The sequence below is a fragment of the Oryx dammah genome, unplaced genomic scaffold (genome assembly GCF_014754425.2).
Source record: "Oryx dammah isolate SB20612 unplaced genomic scaffold, SCBI_Odam_1.1 HiC_scaffold_23, whole genome shotgun sequence".
Lineage (NCBI taxonomy): Eukaryota > Metazoa > Chordata > Mammalia > Artiodactyla > Bovidae > Oryx > Oryx dammah.
The window spans coordinates 9,068,191-9,093,466 of NW_024070207.1; the positions used below are offsets into that span (position 1 = coordinate 9,068,191).

The 25,276-nt window shown below is 38.6% G+C and overlaps 1 protein-coding gene across 1 annotated transcript in view; it reads right to left on the bottom strand.

Moving 5' to 3' along the window:
- Positions 1 to 2,090: 2,090 nt before the first annotated feature.
- The window catches only part of CENPI (centromere protein I), a 57,313-nt gene continuing 34,127 nt past the window's right edge, over positions 2,091 to 25,276 (bottom strand). The window contains exons 15-21 of the mRNA XM_040264956.1: positions 24,470 to 24,564; positions 21,801 to 21,936; positions 20,565 to 20,689; positions 18,835 to 18,883; positions 18,503 to 18,721; positions 5,061 to 5,102; positions 2,091 to 4,390 (exon numbers count right to left, since the gene is read on the bottom strand). Coding sequence (XP_040120890.1) covers positions 4,289 to 4,390; positions 5,061 to 5,102; positions 18,503 to 18,721; positions 18,835 to 18,883; positions 20,565 to 20,689; positions 21,801 to 21,936; positions 24,470 to 24,564 — 768 coding nt within the window. The 3' untranslated portion in view covers positions 2,091 to 4,288. The remainder of the gene's footprint in view (positions 4,391 to 5,060; positions 5,103 to 18,502; positions 18,722 to 18,834; positions 18,884 to 20,564; positions 20,690 to 21,800; positions 21,937 to 24,469; positions 24,565 to 25,276) is intronic.

The following is a 25,276-nucleotide window of genomic DNA, read 5'->3' on the forward strand; positions in this document are numbered from 1 at the left end:
CACCTCCCCCATCATCTACCACACTAGTCTAGGACTCTTGCCTGGAAAACTGTAATAACCTAACTGCTCTCTCTGCTTTTACCCTTAATCCTCTTCAGTCTAAACTCTACACTGCAGCTCTATAGTTCAGTTCAGTCTCTCAGTCATGTCCCACTCTTTGTGACCTCATGGGCCACAGCATGCCAGGCTTCCCTGTCCATCACCAACTCCTGGAGCTTGTTCAAATTCATGTCCATTGAGTTGGTGATGTCATCCAACCATCTCATCCTCTGTCATCCCCTTCTCCTTCTGCCTTCAATCTTTCCCAGCATCAGGGTCTTTTCCAATGAGTCAGTTTTTCTCATCAGGTGGCCAAAGTATTGGAGCTTCAGCTTTAGCATCAGTCCTTCCAATGAATATTCAGGATGGATTTCCTTTAGGATGGACTGGCTGGATCTCCTTGCACTCCAAGGGACTCTCAAGAGTCTTCTCCAACACCACAGTTCAAAAGCATCAATTCTTTGGCACTCAGCTTTCTTTATAGTCCACTTCTCACATCCATACATGACTACTGGAAAAACCATAGCCTTGACTAGACAGACCTTTGTTGGCAAAGTAATGTCTCTGCTTTTTAATATGCTGTCTAGATTGGTTAGTAGTAGTAGATTGGTTGTAGCTTTTCTTCCAAGGAGCAAGTGTCTTTGAATTTCATGGCTGCAGTCACCATCTGCAGTGAATCTGGAGCCTAAGAAAATAAAGTCTGTCACTGTTTCAATTGTTTCCCCATCTATTTGCCATGAAGTGATGGGACTGGATGCCATGATCTTTGTTTTTTGAATGTTGAGCTTTAAGCCAGCTTTTTCACTCTCCTCTTTCACTTTCATCAAGATGCTCTTTAGTCCCTCTTAGCTTTCTGCCATAAGGGTGGCATCATCTGCATATCTGAGGTTATTGATATTTCTCCCAACAATCTTGATTCTAGCTTGTGCTTCATCCAGCCTGGCATTCTGCATGACGTACTCTGCATGTAAGTTAAATAAACAGGGTGACAATATATAGCCTTGATGTACTCCTTTCCCAATTTGGAACCAGTCTGTTGTTCCATGTCCAGTTCTAACTGTTGCTTCTTCTTGACCTGCATTCTCAGGAGGCAGGTAAGGTGGTGTGGTATTCCCATCTCTTGAAGAATTTTCCAGTTTGTTATGATCCACATAGTAAATCTGTGATCTACAATGTCAAACTATGCCACTCCTCGGCTCTCCATCCTTCGAATAGCTTCCCATTACATATCCATACCCAGCTACAAGGATCATCATGAACTACTCTCTGGCTTTCTCCCATTTCATTTCTTATCATTCCTTTAGTCACTAGGTTGTAACCCTACTGGCCTCTGCTATTCCTCAAACATGCCAAGTAAGTTAACATTTTCAAACCTTCTTACTTGCCTTTACCTCTTCCTAGAATGCTCTTTCCCCAATATTCACATGGTTCATACACTTATTTCATTAGGGCCTCTGCATATGTCACCTCTTCAAACAGGTCTTCCTTAAGCATCTTATATTGCAACCCTCTCAAACATGTATATCTCTTTATGTATAATTTGGCGGAAGGCAGAGTCTGATGATGAAGTCATTTTTCACTTGCTGGCTAAAGAACCCAGATCCTGCAAATCAAAGTTGGCCACACTGAAGCTCTCCTGAGCCATGGATAAGAAGACAATTTTAATGACCCTCTGAAGATGGCAGTCTGTTGCTGAAGTGAATATGGAAACTCAATGAACCACTGGGCCTCTACCAATGAGGAAGGAATTTAGTACCATACATTTAGTTTGTTTCTGTCCCTATTCTTTGCTTTTTCTTTATAGCATCTGATATTATACATCTATTTACAACCTGTATTATCTGTCTTCTCCAATGGAGAAGTAAGTCCCACAAAAGCAGGTACTATATAACCAGCACACAGAAGAATTCACAGCACATGGTAAGCTCAGTAAATATGTATAAAATAAAAAATGAGTGAATAAATAGGATTCTAGTCTGAACACCTTCCAATAATATAGTTCAGGGTTGTTTTGCTTTACAGGAAAAAAAGAACTGCAATCTGCCCTTAAATACAAAAGTAAATTCAGCTTTATTTCTCTCAAATGATACAAATTTTATTAAAAGACAGAATTTTTCTGTAGCACTGAAGCAAAATTCTATGGTAAATTTTCAGCAAGATATTCTAGCTATTATAAAAATTTTAAAAAGCTTCAGAATTATTCCTGAAAATAAGTTACGGTTAATTTAGTAAAACCTAAACATTCAAAAATGGGATATATACATACACATACATGCACATGCACAAAATAGAGCAGTCTCGTAAAATCAAACTGGCAAAACTCCAGGAATGCAGATTATCCCACAGTTCTCTCCCTTTCCTTCTCTCATCAAATTGCTACTACCAGTGAAGGCCCAAGAATCTACCAACTACCTAAAGTCAGCTTTTAGAGTTAGAAATATATCCTGTTAACTTGGTGTTGGTATGGTTGTCCAAAATCAGTAAAAGGGCAACATTCGCAGAGGTTTCAGAGGCAGCTGAGTATTTTGCATAAATATGTCCGGCTTAGCTGCCACTGTATATTATCATCTGCTCTCTTCCATAAAAATACAAATCATAGTTTACAAAAATGTGAAAAATCCCACCACATAATGGATATATCTCTTTATGCATAATTTGATAGAAGGCAGAGACTGATGATGAAGTTATTTTTCACTAGTGGGCTAAAGAACCTAAATCCTGGAAATAAAGTCAGCCACACTGAGGCTCTCCTGAGCCATGGGTAGAAAGCCAGTCTAAGCACTCCCTGAAGGTAGCAGTCTGTTGGTGAAACGAGTATGGAAACTCAAGTTGAGCCTCTTGATCTCTTCAGCAGCAAGGAAGTTTAGTCCCATATGCTCAGTTTGCTTCTGTCAACATTCATTTAATGTTGATCAGGTGGAAGAAGGAAAAAAAGCCCCTTTGACCCAATGCTGTCAGACAGCATAAATCATAAAATTCATGGATTTTCATTTTTACAAGAAGTGCATAAACGATGCCCACTCTCTTCCTGAACTAGCAATTGGGGATTCTAAAAGTGGTTGCCAACTTTGTAAAGCAGTTAACTCCTGCAAACAGTTAGCTACATGAAAAGTCAAAGGCTATGCTTATCCTCTTCTCAGTTTTACAAAAGCTGATGGCAGCCACAGGAACGAGCAGCTAGTAAGCCAGGTGTACCTCTGCTCCTGTGCAAAAGGCCTGAGAAACTCTGAAGCTACACTTGTACACACGTGGTCCAATGATGCCATCTCCGTGGCAACCAGATGTCTCAGTTATCTAGTCTGGTGCCAGGTTTGGAGACTGTGGTAAATTTCAGAGGCTTGTAACCTGCCTGAAGCCAATGGTTGCTAAAATAGTATCACTCATCCAACATGGTCTTCTAGAATAGGGTCAGGAAACTTTTCTATAAAGAGTTGTACAGTAAATATTTTTGGCTTTGCAGACCACAGAGTATCTGTCCCAAACACTCAGCTTTGACATTGTGGCAAAGCCAGAGGCAAGACGTAAATGCCCAGATGCGACTGTCCTGGAGACGGAGCCTGATTTCATCCAAGGGTCATAATTTGCCAACTCTACTCAAGAACTCTGCCATTTCCCATCATGAGGTGGAGTCTAATACCCCTCCCCTTGAACTCGGGGAAGTATGTGATTTGCTTGTGACCAAGAGAGTATGAAGGAACTGAGAGTTCATGACCTCCAAGGCTGCATCAGAAAAGGTGATGTTTCTTGTCCCTGAGACATCTGCCTGCCTGGAGCCCCAAGCCACCATAGAAGCATCCAGTTGTCCTGAGGCCACCATGCTGTAAGGAAGCCCAAGTGAGCCACATGGAAAGACCAAATGAAGAAGCCTTGAGACTCTAAGAAGAGGAGGAGATTAACTCAGCCAGCCTCCAGAGTTCTAGCTCTCCATCCACCCGACGACAAGTTTGGGAGAGACCCTGAGGCAGAATCACCCAGTTGAAGCTCTCCCCAAATTCCTGCCTCCTAGAAATAGAAATATTAATAAAAAATGATTGCTATTATTTTAAGGCACTAAACAAAAAAACTCAGAATACAGTCTCAAAACTAGTGAGTGGCAGATATGAGATTCAAACCTAGGTTGGCTTGACTCCAACCCCACGTCTGTTCTATTACATGACTGCTAACAGCAGCCTTTTAAAAATATCGTGCTAAAACATCCATGACATGAAACATTAAAAAAAATGTTGATCAGGTGATTTATGCTCTCTGCTCAGGGGACAGAAGAACGATGAATACTACTTCTTATGAAGTGTTTCAAGCCGTGTAACCCCTCTGAAAATAAATAGTCCAAATACCAGTTCCATTTCTTCCCCTGCAGGCACAAAAAAGGGAAAATTACTTATCAGGTATTTAGTTTGCTTATTCTCTACCTCTTCTTTGCCTAGAAAAAGTTCCCAGCATCCTGGATGTGCACACCAAGAGTAAGCTCGAGTAGCCATGTTCTTTACTAAAACTCAGTCACTAAAGCAACATTCAAAGTAGAGCATACCCAAAATTTAAGGGCTAAATATTCCTTTTATTATATTGACAAAAAAATGTAGCTGTTCAGCTGAACAAGTACTGTGAAATGGAAATGGGTCATCATTCCTGCACTCTAGGAATTTAACATCTAAAGTACACAGCACAGGAGCAGACATTATTACATTACTGTCTATATTAAATATGTACACAGCAGAGTTTCTATACTGAGACAACTGTGTTTCATTTTGTTACAGTTACACTTTGACTACATGCAAGTGTATTATAAAATAAGACGATGCACAGACACAACAGCAAGAGTCAAACTATGAATAGTTTTATCTATGTAGAGGATATGTGCCAATGAAGTCACATAAAAGTCACTGGAATTAATTCAGAAAGCAAGTACTTTACTTTGAATTTGCCTAGGCAGCAGACTTGGGATTTGGGAAAAACTAAAGGTATAAATTCTTTTGATGAAATGAAGCTTTATCCCTGCACACGATGAAAATAAATTTCCTTACCCGAATAGAGCTCATGTTTACTTTCCTTTCTTCTGGGCATTCCTTTAAAACAAACAAACAAAAAAAGGAAATGGAGAGAAATGGGGATGAAAATATTTGGTTAGCAGAAATTACCAGAAAATTAAGATGGCTCTTCACTGTCTGATTCATTTGCTATGTTCTATTCCTACCAACATTCTTGGAATCCTTTTGAATAAACACCCACTATAACCTTTCATATTTGTCCCTAGAAGCACAAACAGAAAGAAGATAAAATCACAGCAGATAAAGTGAGCACCATTTTGTTAATCTACGGCCTCATTTTTAAACATTCTGGACTCAGTCACGGGTGGAGATGGCAGGTATTATAGAAGATTTTTCCTGAGGAATATGATTATCTGAATTGAGTTTTGAAGGATGAGGACGAAGTCTGGTGAGGCACTCTGTGTACACAGTAGGTTTCTGAAATTGTAATGCTTTATGTAAACTCAAGAGCTAGGTGAGCTAGCTAGTTATTTTCTGGCTTTTACTATCACCTACGGTACTGCACTGAAAAGCCATCGATTCTAACAATCTTTTTTATGAATCACTGAGAAATAACTCTGCTGATCAAACCATGTATAACACAATTAGAAGTTTATATTTTATAATGAGTGAGTTTTAGATGTAGGCAGATTTTGAACATATATCATTTTTACCAACATGAAATGGTAAATGCAAACAAAATTCAATGGTGAAAGTTATTTCTAAAACTTCACATTCAGAGTCTAACTCTTCTGAAGTACTTTTCTACTTGAGGGTTGTGGACATCTATGTTTATCTTCACACAGTATCATTCTCTGTGCTAGAGAGTGGATTATGCAGCATTTCTTAAAGGAACAGAAAGCTACAGTGCTTGGGTCTCAACTGCAAAAAGCTAACCTACTTTTGGCCCTTGCCTCAAGGAAACGTCCAAAACATATATGGTTCACCGCTTCTCTACCTTCTTCCTCTGAGTCATTTGATTTTAAGGGCTTAATATAGTGCTCCAATATCATCTCCAATTCTCCCCCACACTGCTGACATCCAATCTGCAAGGTCTGATTCTGGCAATCTGCCAGTAAACACTTAAAACAGCAAAACTCTATCATGATTGCTACCTAGCTGACATCAATCACATGATGCACCCCGATCTCTGAAAAGTTAAAAAGCAAAAAAAAAAAACAAGTAGTTTGGGAACTGATAAAGTATCATCCATGCTGATGAATTTCATACTTATTTCTCACATTCCAACACCTCTCTTGAGCTCTAAAGGTCCCTATTTCAAGGTGCCTACTTACACTTCTTGGATATCTAACAGGCATCTCAAACTTAAGTAGGTCCTACTTAACTGATTGATTCTTGATTCTTAACCTGCCCTCCCCGCAAAAACAAAATAACCTATCCTGTTATTCTATCAGTGAGTCAGTTCAGTTGCTCAGTCGTGTCTGATTCTTTGTGACCCCATGAACCAAAGCACGCCAGGCCTCCCTGTCCATCACCAACTCCCGGAGTCCACCCAAACCCATGTCCATCGAGTCAGTGATGCCATCCAACCACCTCATCCTGTTGTGCCCTTCTCCTCCTGCCCTCAATTCTTCCCAGCCTCAGGGTCTTTTCCAATGAGTCAGCTCTTCACATCAGGTGGCCAAAGTATTGGAGTTTCAGCTTCAACATCAGTCCTTCCAATGAACACCCAGGACTGATCTCCTTTAGGATGGACTGGTTGGATCTCCTTGCAGTCCAAGGGACTCTCAAGAGTCTTCTCCAACACCACAGTTCAAAAGCATCAATTTTTTGGTGCTCAGATTTCTTTATAGTCCAACTCTCTGGACCTTTGTTGATAAAGTAATGTCTCTGCTTTTTAATATGCCATCTAGGTTGCTCATAACTGTCCTTCCAAGGAGTACATGTCTTTTAATTTCATGGCTGCAATCACCACCTGCAGTGATTTTGGAGCCCCCCCAAAATAAAGTCAGCCACTGTTTCCCCATCTATTTGCCATGAAGTGATGGGACTGGATGCCATGATCTTAGTTTTCTGAGTGTTGAGCTTTAAGCCAACTTTTTCACTCTCCTCTTTCACTTTCATCAAGAGGCTCTTTAGTTTTTCGCTTTCTGACATAACGGTGGGTCATCTGCATATCTGATGTTATTGATATTTCTCCTGGCAACCTTGATTCCAGCTTGTGCTTCCTCCAGCCTAGCGTTTCTCATAATGTACTCTGCATATAAGTCTATACTCTGCAAATAAGCAGGGTGACAATATACAGCCTTGATATACTCCTTTTCCTATTTGGAACCAGTCTGTTGTTCCATGTCCAGTTCTAACTGTTGCTTCCTCTTGTTCCTTAATCTAAGTCACACTGGCCTTCCTTTTTTCCCCTGAATCCTTTAAGTACTGTCCCCACTGCCTAGAATGCTCTTCTTCCAGCTATTTTTAGGTTGGCTTATTCTCATCTTTTAGAAGAAATCTCAGATCAACTGTCACCTCTTCAAACAGGCCCTCTTTGAACACTCATCCCTGACAACTCCCCAGTCATACACTCTGACGCCACCCTGTTTATGCCTTTCATGACATTTCTCAAAGTTTAAAATGATCACATCTACTTATTTCATTACTTGTTTATTGCTTGTTCTCATTAGAATAAACTCCATTTGGACAGAGATGGTAGCTATCTTCTTAGGCACTGTATTCCTAGTGTCAAAAGTATGCTGTACTGTGCTGTGCTTAGTCGTTCAGTCCTGTCTGTCTCTTTGTGACAACATGGACTGTAGCCCGCCAGGCTCCTCTGTCCGTGGTGATTCTCCAGGCAAGAATATTGGAGTGGGGTGCCATGCCCTCCTCCAGAGGATCGTCCCAACCCAGGGATAGAACCCAGGTCTCCCACATTGCAGGCAGATTCTTTACCATTTGAGTTAGCAGTGAAGCCCAAGAATACTGGAGTGGGTAGCCTATTCCTTCTCCAAGAGATCTTCCCCATCCAGGAATCAAACCAGGGTCTCCTGCATTGTAGGCAGATTTAGCCCAACAAAAGCATAGTGGACACCTAATATTTGTTGAATGAATAAACAAAGATATATCTAATTATTAGTTCAAAAGTAATTGATAAGAAAACCAAGAGCTTCAGAATTTCCTGAAACATAAGCTTGACAAATGTCCAGACTCATGGAGTAACTTGAGCTCTTCTGGTACTGAGAACTGATTGGCCAAATTAAGTTTGCTAAATTATCTCTAAAACTATGGCCAATTCAAAATATTTACAATGTGATAATTCAGCAAAGTAAAACTGTCAGAATTAAATCACACTAACATGGTATCAGAGGTTATTTTTATCACCTCAAAGGTACAATCATTAGATAAGGAGCAGTAAGTTGGTGACAAGGCTCAGAAAGTATTCTTTTAAGAGAAAGATTGACATTAAAGCCCAGTATTTTCAGAAACATTAATTACAAAATCCTAGTTACACATTTTGCCAAATGTGCACAATGCTGTTAGAATTAAGCTTTCAAGGATCAACCTTCCTGCTGTATAGCACAGGGAGCTCAAGTCAGTGTTCTGTGATGACCTAGAGGAACGGGATGGTGGCGGCGGAGATCAAGAGGGAGGGGATATATGTATACACATAGGTGATTCACTTTGTTGTACAGAAGAAACTAACAACACTGTAAAGCAATTACATTCTAATCTTAAAAAAAAAGAATCAACCTTCCTATTTTTTTGAAACACTTCTGATTTAAAACAATATATTAATTCCTGAACCCACAAAATAAGTTTGCTTACCTATGTCTAAGTTGATAGCATTTATCATTTTAGAGACTGAATCTTATAATTAAGATGTATACACACACGCACACAGTCTGGGAAGAAAAAATAACTAACTTAAAGAAATTAATTCTATTCTGTGATTCATCATGTAGTATTCCAAGAAAGGATTGGATGCAACTGGACCCCCATTTATTGTTAGCAGTAATGTAAGTTGGTATAACGTCTACTGAAAGCAATTTGACAACACCTAACAAAATTACACCTAACAAAAGAAGCACGCCGGCTGTGATGGACCTCGCAGGACCTTGCAGAAGTGAGGCTGAGAGGAGCTACCTCACGTCCGAGGTCAGGGGCGGTGGCCAAAAGTGCCACGCTGTGATGGTGCAGGAGCGGCTTACACGAGCTAACCCATGTCTGAGGTCAGGGGTGGCAGCCAGGAGGAGCTACCCCATGTCCAAGGAGTGGTGGCTGTGGGTGCAGGAGGGCCGAGAGGAGCTACTCCACGTTCAAAGTCAGGAGGGCCGGCGGTGAGGAGATACCCCTCATCCAATGTAAGGAGCAGCAGCTGCGCTTTGCTGGAGCAGCCATGAAAAGATACCCCACGTCCATGGTAAGAGAAACCCAAGTAAGATGGTAAGTGTTGAGAGAGGGCATCAGAAGGCAGACACACTGAAACCATACTCACAGAAAACTAGTCAATCTAATCACACAGACCACAGCCTTGTCTAACTCAATGAAACTAAGCCATGCCATGTGGGGCCACCCAAGACAGGCGGGTTGTGGGGGAGAGGTCTGACAGAATGTGGTCCACTGGAGAAGGGAATGGCAAACCACTTCAGTATTCTTGTCTTGAGAACCCCATGAACAGTATGAAAAGGAAAAATGATAGGATACTGAAAGAGGAACTCCCAGGTCGGTAGGTGCCCAAAATGCTACTAGAGATCAGTGGAGAAATAATTCCAGAAAGAATGAAGGGATGGAGACAAAGCAAAAACAATACCCAGTTGTGGATGTGACTGGTGATAGAAGCAAGGTCTGATGCTGTAAAGAGCAATATTGCATAGGAACCTGGAATGTTACGTCCATGAATCAAGGCAAATTGGAAGTGGTCAAACAGGAGATGGCAAGGGTGAACGTCGACATTCTAGGAATCAGCGAACGAAAATGGACTGGAATGGGTGAATTTAATTCAGATGACCATTATATCTACTACTGTGGGCAAGAATCCCTCAGAAGAAATGGAGTAGCCAGCATGGTCAACAAAAGAGTCCAAAATGCAGTACTTGGATGCAATCTCAAATATGACAGAATGATCTCTGTTCGTTTCCAAGGCAAACCATTCAATATCACAGTAAATCCAAGTCTATGCCCCAACCAGTAATGCTGAAGAAGCTGAAGTTGAACGGTTCTATGAAGACCTACAAGACCTTTTACAACTAACACTCCCAAAAGATGTCCTTTTCATTATAGGGGACTGGAATGCAAAAGTAGGAAGTCAAGAAACACCTGGGGAAACAGGCAAATCTGGCCTTGGAATACAAAATGAAGCAGGGCAAAGGCTAATAATAGAGTTTTGCCAAGAGAACGTACTGGTCATAGCAAACACCCTCTTCCAACAACGCAAGAGAAGACTCTACACATGGACATCACCAGATGGTCAACACCGAAATCAGACTGATTATATTCTTTGCAGCCAAAGATGGAGAAGCTCTATACAGTCAGCAAAAACAAGATCGGGAGCTGACTGTGGCTCAGATCATGAGCTCCTTATTGCCAAATTCAGACTGAAATTGAAGAAAGTAGGGAAAACCACTGACCATTCAGGTATGACCTAAATCAAATCCCTTATGATTATACAGTGGAAGTGAGAAATAGATTTAAGGGACTAGATCTGATAAGAGTGCCTGAAGAACTATGGATGGAGGTTCGTAACACTGTACAGGAGACAGGGATCAAGACCATCCCCATGGAAAAGAAACGCAAAAAAGCAAAATGGCTGTCTGGGAAGGCCTTACAAATAGCTGTGAAAAGAAGAGAGGTGAAAAGCAAAGGAGAAAAGGAAAGATATACCCATTTGAATGCAGAGTTCCAAAGAATAGCAAGGAGAGATAAGAAAGCCTTCCTCAGCGATCACTGCAAAGAAATAGAGGAAAAGAACAGAGTGGGAAAGACTAGAGATCTCTTCAAGAAAATTAGAGATACCAAGGGAACATTTCATGCACAGATGGGCTCAATAAAGGACAGAAATGGTATGGACCTAACAGAAGCAGAAGATATTAAGAAGAGGTGGCAAGAATACACAGAAGAACTGTAGAAAAAAAGAGCTTCACGACCAAGATAATCACGATGGTGTGATCACTCACCTAGAGCCAGACATCCTGGAATGTCAAGTCAAGTGGGTCTTTGAAAGCATCACTAGGAATAAAGCTAGTGGAGGTGATGGCATTCTAGTTGAGCTATTTCAAATCCTGAAAGATGATGCTGTGAAAGTGCTGCACTCAATATGCCAGCACATTTGGAAAACTCAGCAGTGGCCACAGGACTGGAAAAGGTCAGTTTTCATTCCAATCCCAAAGGCAGGCAATGCCAAAGAATGATCCAACTACCGCACAATTGCACTCATCTCATATGCTAGTAAAGAAATGCTCAAAATTCTCCAAGCCAGGCTTCAGCAATATGTGAACCATGAACTTCCAGATGTTCAAGCTGGTTTTAGAAAAGGCAGAGGAACCAGAGATCAAATTGCCAACATCCGCTGGATCATCGAAAAAGCAAGAGAGTTCCAGAAAAACATCTATTTCTGCTTTATTAACTATGCCAAAGCCTTTGACTGTGTGGATCACAATAAACTGTGGAAAATTCTGAAAGAGATGGGAATACCAGACCACCTGACCTGCCTCTTGAGAAACCTATATGCAGGTCAGAGAGCAACAGTTAAAACTGGACATGGAACAACAGACTGATTCCAAATAGGAAAAGGAGTACATCAAGGCGGTATACTGTCACCCTGCTTATTTAGCTTATATGCAGAGTACATCATGAGAAACGCTGGGCTGGAAGAAGGACAAGCTGGAATCAAGATTGTCAAGAGAAACAGCAATAATCTCAGATATGCAGATGACACCAACCTTATGGCAGAAAGTGAAGAGGAACTAAAAAGCCCCTTGAGGAGAGTGAAAAATTTGGCTTAAAGCTCAACATTCAGAAAATGAAGATCATGGCATCTGGTCCCCTCACTTCATGGGAAACAGATGGGGAAATAGTGAAAACAGTGTCAGACTTTATTTTGTGGCGGGGGGGGCTTCAAAATCACTGCAGGTGGTGATTGCAGCCATGAAATTAAAAGATGCTGACTCCTTGGAACGAAAGCTATGACCAACCTAGATAGCATATTGAAAAGCAGAGACATTACTTTGCCAACAAAGGTCTGTCTAGTCAAGGCTATGGTTTTTCCAGTGGTCATGTATGGATGTGAGAGTTGGACTGTGAAAAAAGCTGAGCACCAAAGAATAGATGCTTTTGAATTGTGGTGTTGGAGAAGACTCTTGAGAGTCCCTTGGACTGCAAGGAGATCCAACCAGTCCATTCTGAAGGAGATCAGCCCTGGGATTTCTTTGGAAGGAATGATGCTAAAGCTGAAACTCCAGTACTTTGGCCACTTCATGCAAAGAGTTGACTCACTGGAAAAGACTCTCATGCTGGGAGGGATTGGGGGCAGGAAGAGAAAGGGATGACAGAGGATGAGATGGCTGGATGGCATCACTGACTCGATGGACGTGAGTTGGAGTGAACTCCAGGAGTTGGTGATGGACAGGGAGGCCTGGCATGCTGTGGTTCATGGGGTCACAAAGAGTCAGACATGACTGAGCGACTGAACTGAACTGAACAAAATTACAAATATATACCCTTTGAAATCAATTCCATGTGGAGCAATTTTATCCCACAGACCCAATTGCACCATGTATGAAATAATGTATATAGTCAAACATATTCATTAGAGTTTAATTTAATAACGATTGGAAATAACTAAAAAACTCAATTTATAACTTATATGCTTAACTTGTACTACATCCATACAATGAAATACTACAGAGACAACAAAAATGAGGCAGTCCTTTATGTACACATATGAAACAAAAGGGATTCCCTCGTGGCTCTGTGGTCAAGAGTCTGCCTATCAAAGCAGGAGACGCAGGTTTAATCCCTGGGTCAGGGAGATCCCCTGGAGAAGGGAATGGTAACCCACTCCACTATTCTTGCCTGGAGAATCCCATGGACTGAAAAGCCTGGAAGACTACAGTCCATGGGGTCGCAGAATTGGATACAACTGAGTAACTGAGAACACACACACACAGGCAAAACAAATGCCAAGATACTAAGTCAAAAAAAAGTCAAGAGACAGAAAAGTATGTATAATGTACAGTGTTGAAAAAGATCATTTACACAGAAATATACAATACTCATCTGGAAGGATATTCAAGAAATGGAAGGTGGCTGTTCTATGATAAGTGTCCACATGGAGTTCCACTTCCAGGATGGGATCACGAGGAATTCTGTGGAAGTACTCACCAGCAAAACAGGCAAAGTTGGCAAGGACTGTTTTTATAAACCCAGGATTTAAAGTTTCTGGAAATTATCCTAACGACATATAAAAAATATAAAAATATTCATTCAACAAGATCTACTAAAATTCCATAAGAACAGCAATGTAAGCCATTGGTCCTTCCTAGTGAGCACGGCAGATGAATCAGGGCTGTAAATATTTACATTAAAAATGAAGATCTCAAATCGATAATCTAATTTATTGCCAAGAAACCAGAAACAGGAGAGCAAACTAAATCTAGAGCAAGAAAGAAAGAAATAATAAAGATCAGAGCAGAAATAATAGAAATAAAAAGTATATAAAGAGAGAGAATATCACTCTTCCTGATTTCAAAACTTACTACAAAGTTTCAAATTAAAATAATGTGTTACTGGCATGAAGACAGACATATAGACCAGTGTAAATGAACAGAGAGCTCAGAAATAAACCATCATGGATATAGTCAAATGATCTTTGACAAAAGTGTCATGGCCATTCACTGGGGGAAAGAAGTTTCTTTAACAAATGGTATTAGGAAAACCGCATCTCCATATGCAAAGGAATGAAGTTGGATCCTTTACACCATATACAAAAATTAACTGAAGGAAGGGAAAAAAATGGACTAAACATCTAAACATAAGACTAAAAACTATATGGATTTCTATATCCATAGAAAACTGTATTTTTGTATGGATTAGAAAAATCCATAGGGGGAAAGATTTATGACACTGGATTTTACGATTTCTTAGGTATGACACCAAAAGCACAAGCCAAAACAGACTACATCTATATCCATATATACATATCCAAATGGCATTATATCATATGCTTAAAATGTCTATGCATCAAAGGATGCAATCAAGCAAAATGAAAAGGCAACCTACGAAATGGGGGGAAATATTTGCAAATCATATATCTGTAAATAATTAATATCCAGACTTCTTATATAAAGAATTCCTACAACTCAAAAACAAAAAAATCAAAATAACCCAATTAAAATAACAGCAAAGGACTTGTAGATATTTCTCCAAAGAAGATAAACAAATGACCAATGAACATATAAAGAGATGCTCTGCAACACTAATCATTATGGAGATGTGAACCAAAGCCACAATAAGATGTCACTTCTCACACATTTAGATGGATATTATGATTGCTACATTTAAAATGGATAACTGACAAGGATCTACTATAGCACATGGAACTCTGCTCAATATTACGTGGCAGTCTGGATGGGAGGGGCGTTTGGGGGAGAATGGATACGTGTACGCTGCTGCTAAGTCACTTTAGTCATGTCTGACTCTGTGTGAGCCCATAGACGGCAGCCCACCAGGCTCCCCTGTCCCTGGGATTTTCCAGGCAAGAGTACTGGAGTGGGGTGCCATTGCCTTCTCCAGGATACATGTATATGTATAGCTTAATCCCTTCACTGTTCACCTGAAACTATCACAATATTGTTACCCCAATAGAAAATAAGTTTAAATTTTAAAAAAGATGGTTATTATGAAAAAAACTAGGAAATAATAACTACTGGTGAGGAGGATATGGAGAAATTGGAATTCTTCTGCACTGATGATATGAATGTAAAATTCATATGAAAACAGAATGCTGTTTCCTCAACAAGAAAACAATTACCATATGATTCAATAATTCCACTTCTGTGTATATATTCAAAGGAATTGAAAATAAGAACTCGAAGAGAGAACTTTACATGCATGTTCACAGCAACATTATTTACAATAGCCAAAGCTGGAAGCAAGCTAAATGTTCATCAAAGACTAAACAGACAAACAAAATGTGGTGTATACATACAATGGAATATTATTCAGCCGTTAAAAAGGATATTTCAAAACACTGCTATAACATGGATGAACCTTGAAAACATTATACTAAGTGAACAAGCAAGCAAACATATGAGTCCACTTATATGAGCTACTTGGAACGATCAAACTCACAGAGACTGAAAGCAGAATGACGGTTACAAAGGCTGACGTGAGGAGGGAGGAGGGAATGGGGAGTTATTGTTTAATAAGTACAGAGTTACAGTTTTACAAGATGAAGAGTTTTAATGCCAGTGAACTATATACTTAAAAATGGTTAAGTTTTATATCATGTATTTAACCACACTTTTTAAAGCTTTTAGTTTTTAAGTAGAGAAAAATCAATGACACCAAAAGTTTGTTCTTTGAGAAGATCAACAACACTGACAAATTTTTGGCTAGACTAAACAAGGAAAAAAAGAAAAGATTCAAATTATTAAAATCAGGAATGAAAGGGGGAAAACATTACCAACTTTAGAGAAATAAGTATTATCAAAGCAACAAGATCTTATTGTATAGCACAGGAAACTATAGAAAAGAAATTATTAATTAAAAAATTAAAGTTATCATCAATAAATTAGATAAATGATATAAAGTGGACAAATTCTAGAATAATAAATATTGAAAGTGGCTCAAAAAAAATATCTATATAGACCTATGATAAGAAAAGAGGTTGACTAGTAGGAGACACATGCACCCATGGCTGATTCATGTCGATGTATGGCAAAAATCACCACAATGCTGTAATTATTCTCCAATTAAAACATAATTTAATTTTTTAAAACTTCCCAATAAAAATGCCCATGACCATTTGGCTTCATGGGTAAAATTTACCAAATATTTAAAGAAGAATTAATGTCAATCCTTCACAAACTTTTCCAAAGAGTAGGAGAGAAAATATATCCTAACTTATTCTTTGAGGCCAGAATTAACCTGAAACCAAAACCAGACAAAGACATCAGGAGGAAAAACCAATATCCCTATCTGCCACAATTTACTGGGAGACCAAATTTGAAGGAAATTATGCTAGGTGAAATAAGTCAAACACAGAAGGACAAATACTGTAAGATACCACTTATATGATAGATCTCAAATAATCAAACTCATAGAAGCAGAGAGAGTAGACTGGTCATTGCCAGGGGCTGAAGGGAGAAGGAAAAGAGGAAGCATTAAAAAAAAGTACACGTGATAAACTAAAAACTTAATAAATTAAGAGTTCATCAAAATTTAAAACTTCTGTCCTTCAAAAGATACCAAAAAATGAAAAGACAACCCACAGGAGAGAAGTTTTGCAAATTATATATATATATATATAGTTTTTTATATATATATAATGATTTGCAAATAATATGATAATCAACTGGAATTTATACTATAGAAATGAGTCTTACAAGCCATTTAGACAAATAACCTAATTTAAGAAAGGGCAAGGGTTTAAGTTGACATTTCTCCAAAGAAAATATACAAATGGGCAATAAGCACATGAAAAGATGCACACCAATAGTAATCAAAAAGCACATCAATAGCTATCAGGGAAATGCAAATTAAAACCACAATGAAATACTACTTCACAGCTTCTAGGATGGCTAGAATTAAAAAAAAATCCCAGACAATAACAAATCTTGAGGAAGGTATGAAGAAAATGGAATCCTTACACACTGCATACCCATAGATGAACCTTGAAAACATTAGAAAGAAGCTAGTCACAAAAACCTATATATTATTGTATGAGTTCATCTTTATGAATTTCCAGAATAAGCAAATCTATATAGATAAAAAGGAGATGAGTGTTTGCCTAGGTCTGGGGAATGGGGAAACTGGAGTGATAGCTAAGGGGCAAGGGGTTTCTTTTGGGAATAATAAAAATCTAAAACAGATTGTCGTAATGGATGCAAAGCTCAGTGAATACACTAAAAACCATTGAAGTTATACTTTAAAGTGGTGAATTGTACTGTATTTGAATTAAATCTTAATAAAGTTGTGAGAAACAAGAAGAAACAGAAAAAAAATTTTAAGTGCCCATATCTTTTAGAGATATAGAATGAAACATTTATGTAAAATTGTGTAACATTTGATATTTGTTTCAAACTAACTGGGTCAGGGGAAAGTATGAAACTGGATGGGAATAAAGATGAGCTGATCTACAGGGGCTCATTATACTATACATTCTCTCTCTTTTTGTATTTTTAAAATTTACAAAACATGGGACTTCCCTGGCCCTCTAGTGGTTAAGACTCCACGCTTCCACTGCATAGGGCACAGTTCCCTGATCAGCAAACTAATCCAATATGCCACACAGTGCAGCCAAAACAGAAAATAAATAAATACAATTTACAAAATAAGAAAAGTTATGTTTAAAAAAAGTAATACAGGGTTAACATTAATAAAGGGAATGCCAAAGTCGATGGTAAGGTTAAGCCAAAATCTAGAAGATGAGAGCCCAGAGGGGTAAACCTAATACTCAACGTCACTCCTGGCCTAAGGGAATTTGCTCATCCAAAGGAGTCAGCTGCAAAACTGAGCTGCATCTCCACTAAGGGGTCACGAAATCAACTCAATGGACTTCAACCAGCATTTTTAAAAAATTAGAATAGAAGGGAATGGAATAAATCAGCGTATGTTACACACAGTGGAAAAAACAAACAAACAAAAACCTGAGCTGCATTTCCAAAAGCTCCAAGGGCTAAGAAGACTAAAGTCAAAGCAAAGGTCTGCCAAAAGTGGGAACTCTCATAAACTAACATTCACTTTAAACTAGAAACCCAAAGGGCTACCCCTTCAAGGTAACAGTTCACCACAAATAAATTAGCCTTCTCACAGGCTTGTAGTCTGTCCACCAATTGTGTAAGGAATCTCAATTTGCATTACGTTAGTGCCACAGAGGGAGAAGGCAATGGCACCCCACTCCAGTACTCTTGCCTAGAAAATAATTTCAACTTTTCTTGTACCTTTTTCTTACCTGGCACCACCTCTACCCAAATAGAATTGAACTAATATTCCCTCCCCCTATTTCTCACAATTATACTTCTCATTTCACCTAACTATATTGCAGTAATGTTCACAAATCTATCTCTGCCACAAACCCAAGCTGTTTGTGGGTAGCAACTAACTTTGAATCCCCAGAGCCTAGCACAATACCTAGAAGTTAGCTGATACTCAAGAAGTATGACTGAACACATGTCTTGCAATTCAGACACACTAAATTTATGAAATTTCCTATTTGTGCCATCATGGTATTCCCACAGAAAATCTAAAAACTGTTTAAATATTCTTACCTGTAGCAGAAAGGAAACAGTATAACTCAAAAAAGCAGGATGATGGACTAAATTTAAACTTTTTTTATACTCTGCTACTGAAGCATTTCCTAAGACTTCAGGGTCAATATATAATCCTTTCTGGAAGGGTTTGGATGTCCACAGACAACCAACCATGGCTGTCAAATACTGATTAAATTCTTGATAGGTCTTGCTGCTGAAGCTGAACTCTGATCTTGTCTGTTGGGAAAGGAAAAAAATTGTCATTATCACCTATTCTCCCTTCGTTCTTATTCCCAACAGATCTTGTATCTCTACAAAGGTGACTTAATAGAGAGATTCATCATCCATACCTTGTGTACAAACTCATTTTTCTTTGCAGCAGTCAAATTTTTATGATACCTAAAAGAGAGAACAAACAGAATAAAACTTTTACCATTAAATGCCTTTCCTATGTAAATATAAACAAAAGTTTACATTTTAAATGTAAATATATGTACATACACAAATATCCAGCTGTCTAGTTAAATATTTTTTTCCTTTTGTAGTACATTTTCTTCAAAGAATAAAAATTAAGAGGCTCAAATATTAAATTGTACACTTAAGATATGCACTTGACTCTGTAAATCATATTTCAGTAAAAAAACAAAGGCAATGTTTTTAATGTTTCAGTATTACAAATTAATAAGAGTCTCAAAAGCAGCTACTGATACATAACATTTTCTTAATGTGGAAAAAAAGGTGCAGTAGACAGGCTAAAGGGAAAACTTAGAAATTTAATTTTTTCTTGACGGGGAACGATTCTAATTAGCTTTTGAACATTTCAGTTCGGTTCAGTCGCTCAGTCATGTCCAACTATGCGACCCCATGAACTGCAGCACGCCAGGCCTCCCTGTCCATCACCAACTCTCGGAGTCCCCCCAAACCCATGTCCATTGAGTCGGTGTTGCCATCCAACCATCTCATCCTCTGTCGTCACCTTCTCCTCTTGCTCTCAATCTTTCCCAGCATCAGGGTCTTTTCAAATGAGTCAGCTCTTTGCATCAGGTGGCCAAAGTATTGGAGTTTCAGCTTCAAAATCAGTCCTATTTAAACCTTAGCATTATCCTACAAGTTATGCCAAAAGCGTCTATACTTATGGCCTAAAAAGAACAATTTCAGTCCATAAGTAGAAAAATTAGAAGGTATCAGAAATTTAATACTTACAGTTTCATATAATTGGTAATGTTATGTGTGTGTGTTAGTCGCTCAGTCATGCCCGACTCTTTGCGACCCCATGGACTACAATCCACCAGGTTCCTCTGTCCATGAGATTTTCCAGGCAAGGATACTGGAGTGGGTTGCCATTTCCTTCTCCAGGGGATCTTCCCAACCCAGGGATTGAACCCGGGTCTCCTGCACTGCAGGCAAATTCTTTACCGACTGAGCTACAAGTAATAGCTCCCCTTTATCTCCCAGAAAATGTTCTTTTTACCAAAGAAGCTATGTAGACTTAAACCAGTTGTTGTCAGTAAATGACTAATTTTTCTTTGCAACACGGCAACAAGAATTAACAATGCTGAGTGCAACATTACCACTGCATAAAAAGATCCTTAACTATAAATTCTTTTATTACACGTCCCTCATGTTGACATTTTAAGAACACAGTTAAAATAGTTCCACATTGGAAGGTCATTCCCAAAAGAAAGCCAGGTTTCCTATTTCCAAAGGCCCTGGCAGAAAATAGATAACAATCTTATTGTTCTGAATATTTTACTGCATTATATATAATAAGCTTGTATGTGTGTGTGCAGTCGTGTCCGACTCTTTGAGACCCTGTGGGCTGTAGATGCCAGGCTTCTCTGTCCATGGGATTCTCCAGGCAAGAATACTGGAGTGGGTTGCCATTTCCTTCTCCAGGGGATCTTCCCAACCCAGGGATCGAACCTGGGTCTCCTGCAGCTCCTGCATTGCAGGTGGGTTCTTGACCATTGCGCCACCTGGAAGCCCATATAATCTTACTGTAGTATATTTATATACTTTATTTTATAGCTGGAAAACGAGGATTGAATTATGATATAAAAATGGGGAAAAGGCTTCATACCTGTCCATAATGTAACAGAGTTGATTCAGGATACTGGAATCCAGGCTGAGGAGTACAGGATAGAAGACCCCAGGAGGAAACAATACCACTAATGGAAGGTTATAATTTATATATATGTCACACACCTTTTGGGAAGAATGATAACATCAGTATATAAATTATTCCTCAGAACCCATCAATCAACTTCACCCAAAGAATCATCACTAGAGAATAAGCATTAGGGATGGTACTGCCTGATTCATAAACAGAATAGGTAGTCACAACTTGCTTAAAAATGTACTTCACCAAACAGTAACCTTATGATAGAGGATTATTTCTGGAAGGTTTTATTATTAAAATCTCTTTTTTTTTTCCTGTGGAGAAATCTTAGAGTTAGGGGGAAAGGGGAAAGGAACACTTCTTTCTTAAGTCCTATGCACGCTAAGTCGCTTCACTCGTGTCCAACTCTTTGCGACCCAATGGACTGTAGCCCACCAGGCTCCGCTGTCCATGGTATTCTCCAGGTAAGAATACTGGAGTGGGTTGCTATGCCCTCCTCCAGGGGATCTTCCCGACCCAGGGATTGAATCCACCATCTAGTATGTCTCCTGCACTGGCAAGAGGTTCTTTACCACTAGTGCCACCTGGGAAGCCCTAGGTGGGCTTAAGCCCCATAAATACTGATTTATCACGTAAGCTGTCAACCTGGAAAACAAGCAAGCAATCTTCTAAGCAAATATAATACAACTAGGTATCAGTGAAGGGAAGAAGCCAGGAAAACCGAGATTAGTGGGTACTTCCTAAATAATAGTTCCGTCTAGGTTGAATACTACAAAACAACAGAAGAGGACCAGAATCATAGGTACTGGAAGAAATAAGGCAGCTGAAAGCTAGGGGTAGAGAGCTAAGGAAACATAGCGTTTTTTTTTTTTTTTTTACCAGGGGTTAGAGATCTATAATGGATGAGCAAAAAGACAGACTTCTGCCTAGGGTTAGCATTATTCAGGGGAATGTCTATTAAAGTGGTACCTACAACTCAGAAAAAAGCATTTGCTTTTTCTCCTTGTCAATTATTCAGGCCAGAATATAATCATTAACTTCAAAATTAACTATGTTTAACTTTAGTTATTAACTAAAATCAACTATGATAGTAAGATCATAGCCCAACTTAATACCTGTGCATAAAATTTAAACACAGAGTAGTAAAGCAGACAGCTATCACAAAAATCTAAGTAGGGAAAATGGGATGTGTATTACCTTCTCATAGAAATCCAAAATAAAGTGCAGCAAGAAAGTACGGTTGCTTTCCAAGCGAACTGCAGTAGTGGACAGCCATCCTACGTAGTGAATCAGTTCAGACACAGAGTTCATGGATCCACCTAAAGTTGTCTCTCTGCAATAAGAAACCATGACATGCAGATCCATATTAGCAAAAGTCCTCACAATTTCCCAGCTAAAGCTGGATTAAATATACAGCAAAAAGTTGTTGGGAATTTCAGAAAATGATCGGCGCTCCAAAGTATAACTCACTTTTTTAAAAACCACACTGATTACAACTATACAGCCATCTAGGGAACCATTAAGACCAATTCATAGAATATCCTGAGCAACCACTCTAATATTAGTAAATAACAGAGAAAGAAAGGATTAAACTCCAGACTTTAGATAATATTACCAATGTCAAGGGACCACAGCAGTCAGCAAATTAGTTTCTAAATACACAAATTCAAAACCAGTTTTGCCTGAATTTCTGAACTAAAAATGCTGTTAAAAGTATATATAACCCTGTATGCGAGACAGCAAAAGAGACACAGATGTATAGAACAGTCTTTTGGACTCTGTGGGAGAGGGCAAGGGTGGGATGATTTGGGAGAATGGCATTGAAACATGTATAATATCATATATGAAACGAATTACCAGTCCAGGTTCGATGCATGATACTGGATGCTTGGGGCTGGTGCACGGGGAAGAGTTATATTTTATAATGCCAAGTAGTATTAAGATAAGCAAAATTACCTACAATTATGCCCATTTGTTTTAAGAATTTTAGAAAGCAGAGCCCCTTTTTAAATGCCCTGTCAAAATTTATGTCACTGATTAAAAAGGATCCTAGGATTTTTAGAAAGAAAGTACAGAAACTGTAAACCACCTGTATTAGGATGCCTAAGACTTACACTGCAAATTGGCTAAAGATTATAAATGTAAACATACTATTGTTAATAGAATTGAGGTATTTGAAGAGATTAAGCATTCAAATGGAATTTCTTATGATAGGGGTTCCCAAACTTTAGCTTGTACCAAAATTCTGGAGGCATTTGTTAAAACACATATTTCTGAGCTCTGCCTCTAGTACTCATGTACAGATGTGAGAGTTGGACCATAACAAAGGCTGAGCAGCGAAGAATTGATGCTTTTGAACTGCGATATTGGAGAAGACTCTTGAGAGTCCCTTGGACAGTAAGGAGATCAAACCAGTCAATTCTAAAGGAAATCAACCCTGAATATTAATTGGAAGAATTGATGCTGAAACTGAAACTCCAATACTTTCGCCACCTGATTCGAAGAGCTGACTCATTATAAAAGACTAAAGGAAGGAGGAGAGGAGGTGGTAGAGGATGAGATGGTTGGATGGCATCACTGACTCAATGGACATGAATTTGAGCAAGCTCTGGGAGATGGTGAAGGACAGGGAAGTCTGGAGTGCTGCCGTCCATAGGGTCGCAAAAAGTCGGACACAACTGGGTGACTGAATAGCAACAAGTTTCCAGGTTATGCTGATGTTGTGGGTGCAGAAGCCACATTTTGAGAAGCGCTGCTTTACAAGATACTTTCACTACTCACTAATGCTTCATTTTCTTCTAAAAGTGATCAGACATACATGATATATGGAAACACTATAATATGAATATGAAGAAATAAAAAATTTCCAGGCAACTTCCAAGAATCTTGTTTTCTCCATTCTCATGACAAAGTTGGAGATAACTATAGGGAAAAGAACACAGAAAAACAGATCTAGACTAATCTCACCAAACTAACCAACAAGTATTTGTGATTGAAGCTTAGGGATCCTTATGTTATAAAGTAAAAATGTGACTGATAATATAGGGAATCTGAACACTGATTAGATATTTGAACATATTAGAAACTATTAATTTTTACATGTTATACTGATATCGTTTTTCAGCTGCTGAAATGATGTCTGGGTTTTGCTTAAAAAAATATCTAGTACAAAGGAGGAGAGACATGAAGGGTGTTAAAGATGAGAAAAAGTTAACCATGAGTTGGTAACTGTTGAAGCTGGATGATGCATACATAAGGGTAATAATTGTACTATTTTCTCTACTTTTGAATTTGTTTGGAATTTTCTATAATATAAAGTTAAAAAAATTAATGTTAAAAAAGAATATAGGAGAACCCAAGACTCTAGGTAGAAAGAATCAATGCAACCTGGTTTAGGCAGTTCCTTGAAATTCAGTTAAGTCTTTGACTTTCACTTTTAGGTTTTATATTTAATAATAATGGAAATTCAGGGCTTTTTTTAAATTACAAAGTGAAATTAAATTAACGTATACAAGCAAACTATATCAGGGAAACAAAAAAAAATCTGTACAGAAAAATAACATCATCAAAATTGACTTCACATATAAGCAACAATATATTTTATAAAGTGAGCTAAACTGAATGAAAGCCAAAGTTGCAAGTTCTAACGTTAGAGGCTTAGGGTTTGCTTTCTGATTTATATAAGAAAACTTGAAGAATTAATCTTTCTCACAGGATTGTGGGGAAGGGTGAAAAGTAGGAAAAAAAACCTTAGAAAAGTACGATTCAGTATTTACATAGAGCAATTAGGTTTCATGTCACACCGTTAAACTCCATATGCAGTTTTGCACAGATCAATTCTCATGGAAGGTTGTAAGATAACTCACAGAGGACTGTTCCTCACAGATTTCACGTGGACGTCCATAGAAAGCCACAGCAGCCAATTCTGCAGTAGTTCTTTCAGACACTGAAGAACACTACACTGCAGAGGCAAAACAAAACATCATTCAGTTATACCATAATGTTGAGAACTAACAGACTAAACCAGAGGCTTAGAGATAGAAGGGACTATGGAGACAACCACAGCCAATTCAGAACCCTGTAGCTGCTGCTCCAACCTGACTGGTCTCCAAGAGACAGATTAATACAAGTTTATTTTGCCATTTTCTCTACAAGCTGGCCCCCAGCTTATCAGTGAGGAATAGACTCTTGTTTTTCCAAATTATATTCATTCATAATATATTACATCATCAAATATAGCATCACCCACCTCTTATCATCTCCCCTCAGGGATCCTCTTATGTTGTTTCAAATATGTTTCCTACGCTTTTCACCTTGGGTCTACAACTGCAATTTATTATTTTGTTGGTCATACAAGTTATCTTCTGTGACTGTGGAAAACAATTCTATAGTTTTCCTTTCTCAGGCTTTGCCTTGATATCCCAGGAACTTATTCACATATAAACAATATAGTCTTGAAACAAGTGTGCCTGGAACACTTGTAAGGATAAACTGTAATATCTACAAATTTGAAAGCAGTCCACTCCATCACAAAACCTAATACAGGAAATCTTCCTCAAACATCCTCAATAATTAATGGTCTAGATACTATTTGAATATCTGCAGTGATACAGTGCTCACTGCTACTTCATTGAAGAGTTCAATTAAGTTTTTTTTTTTTAGAAACTGACATA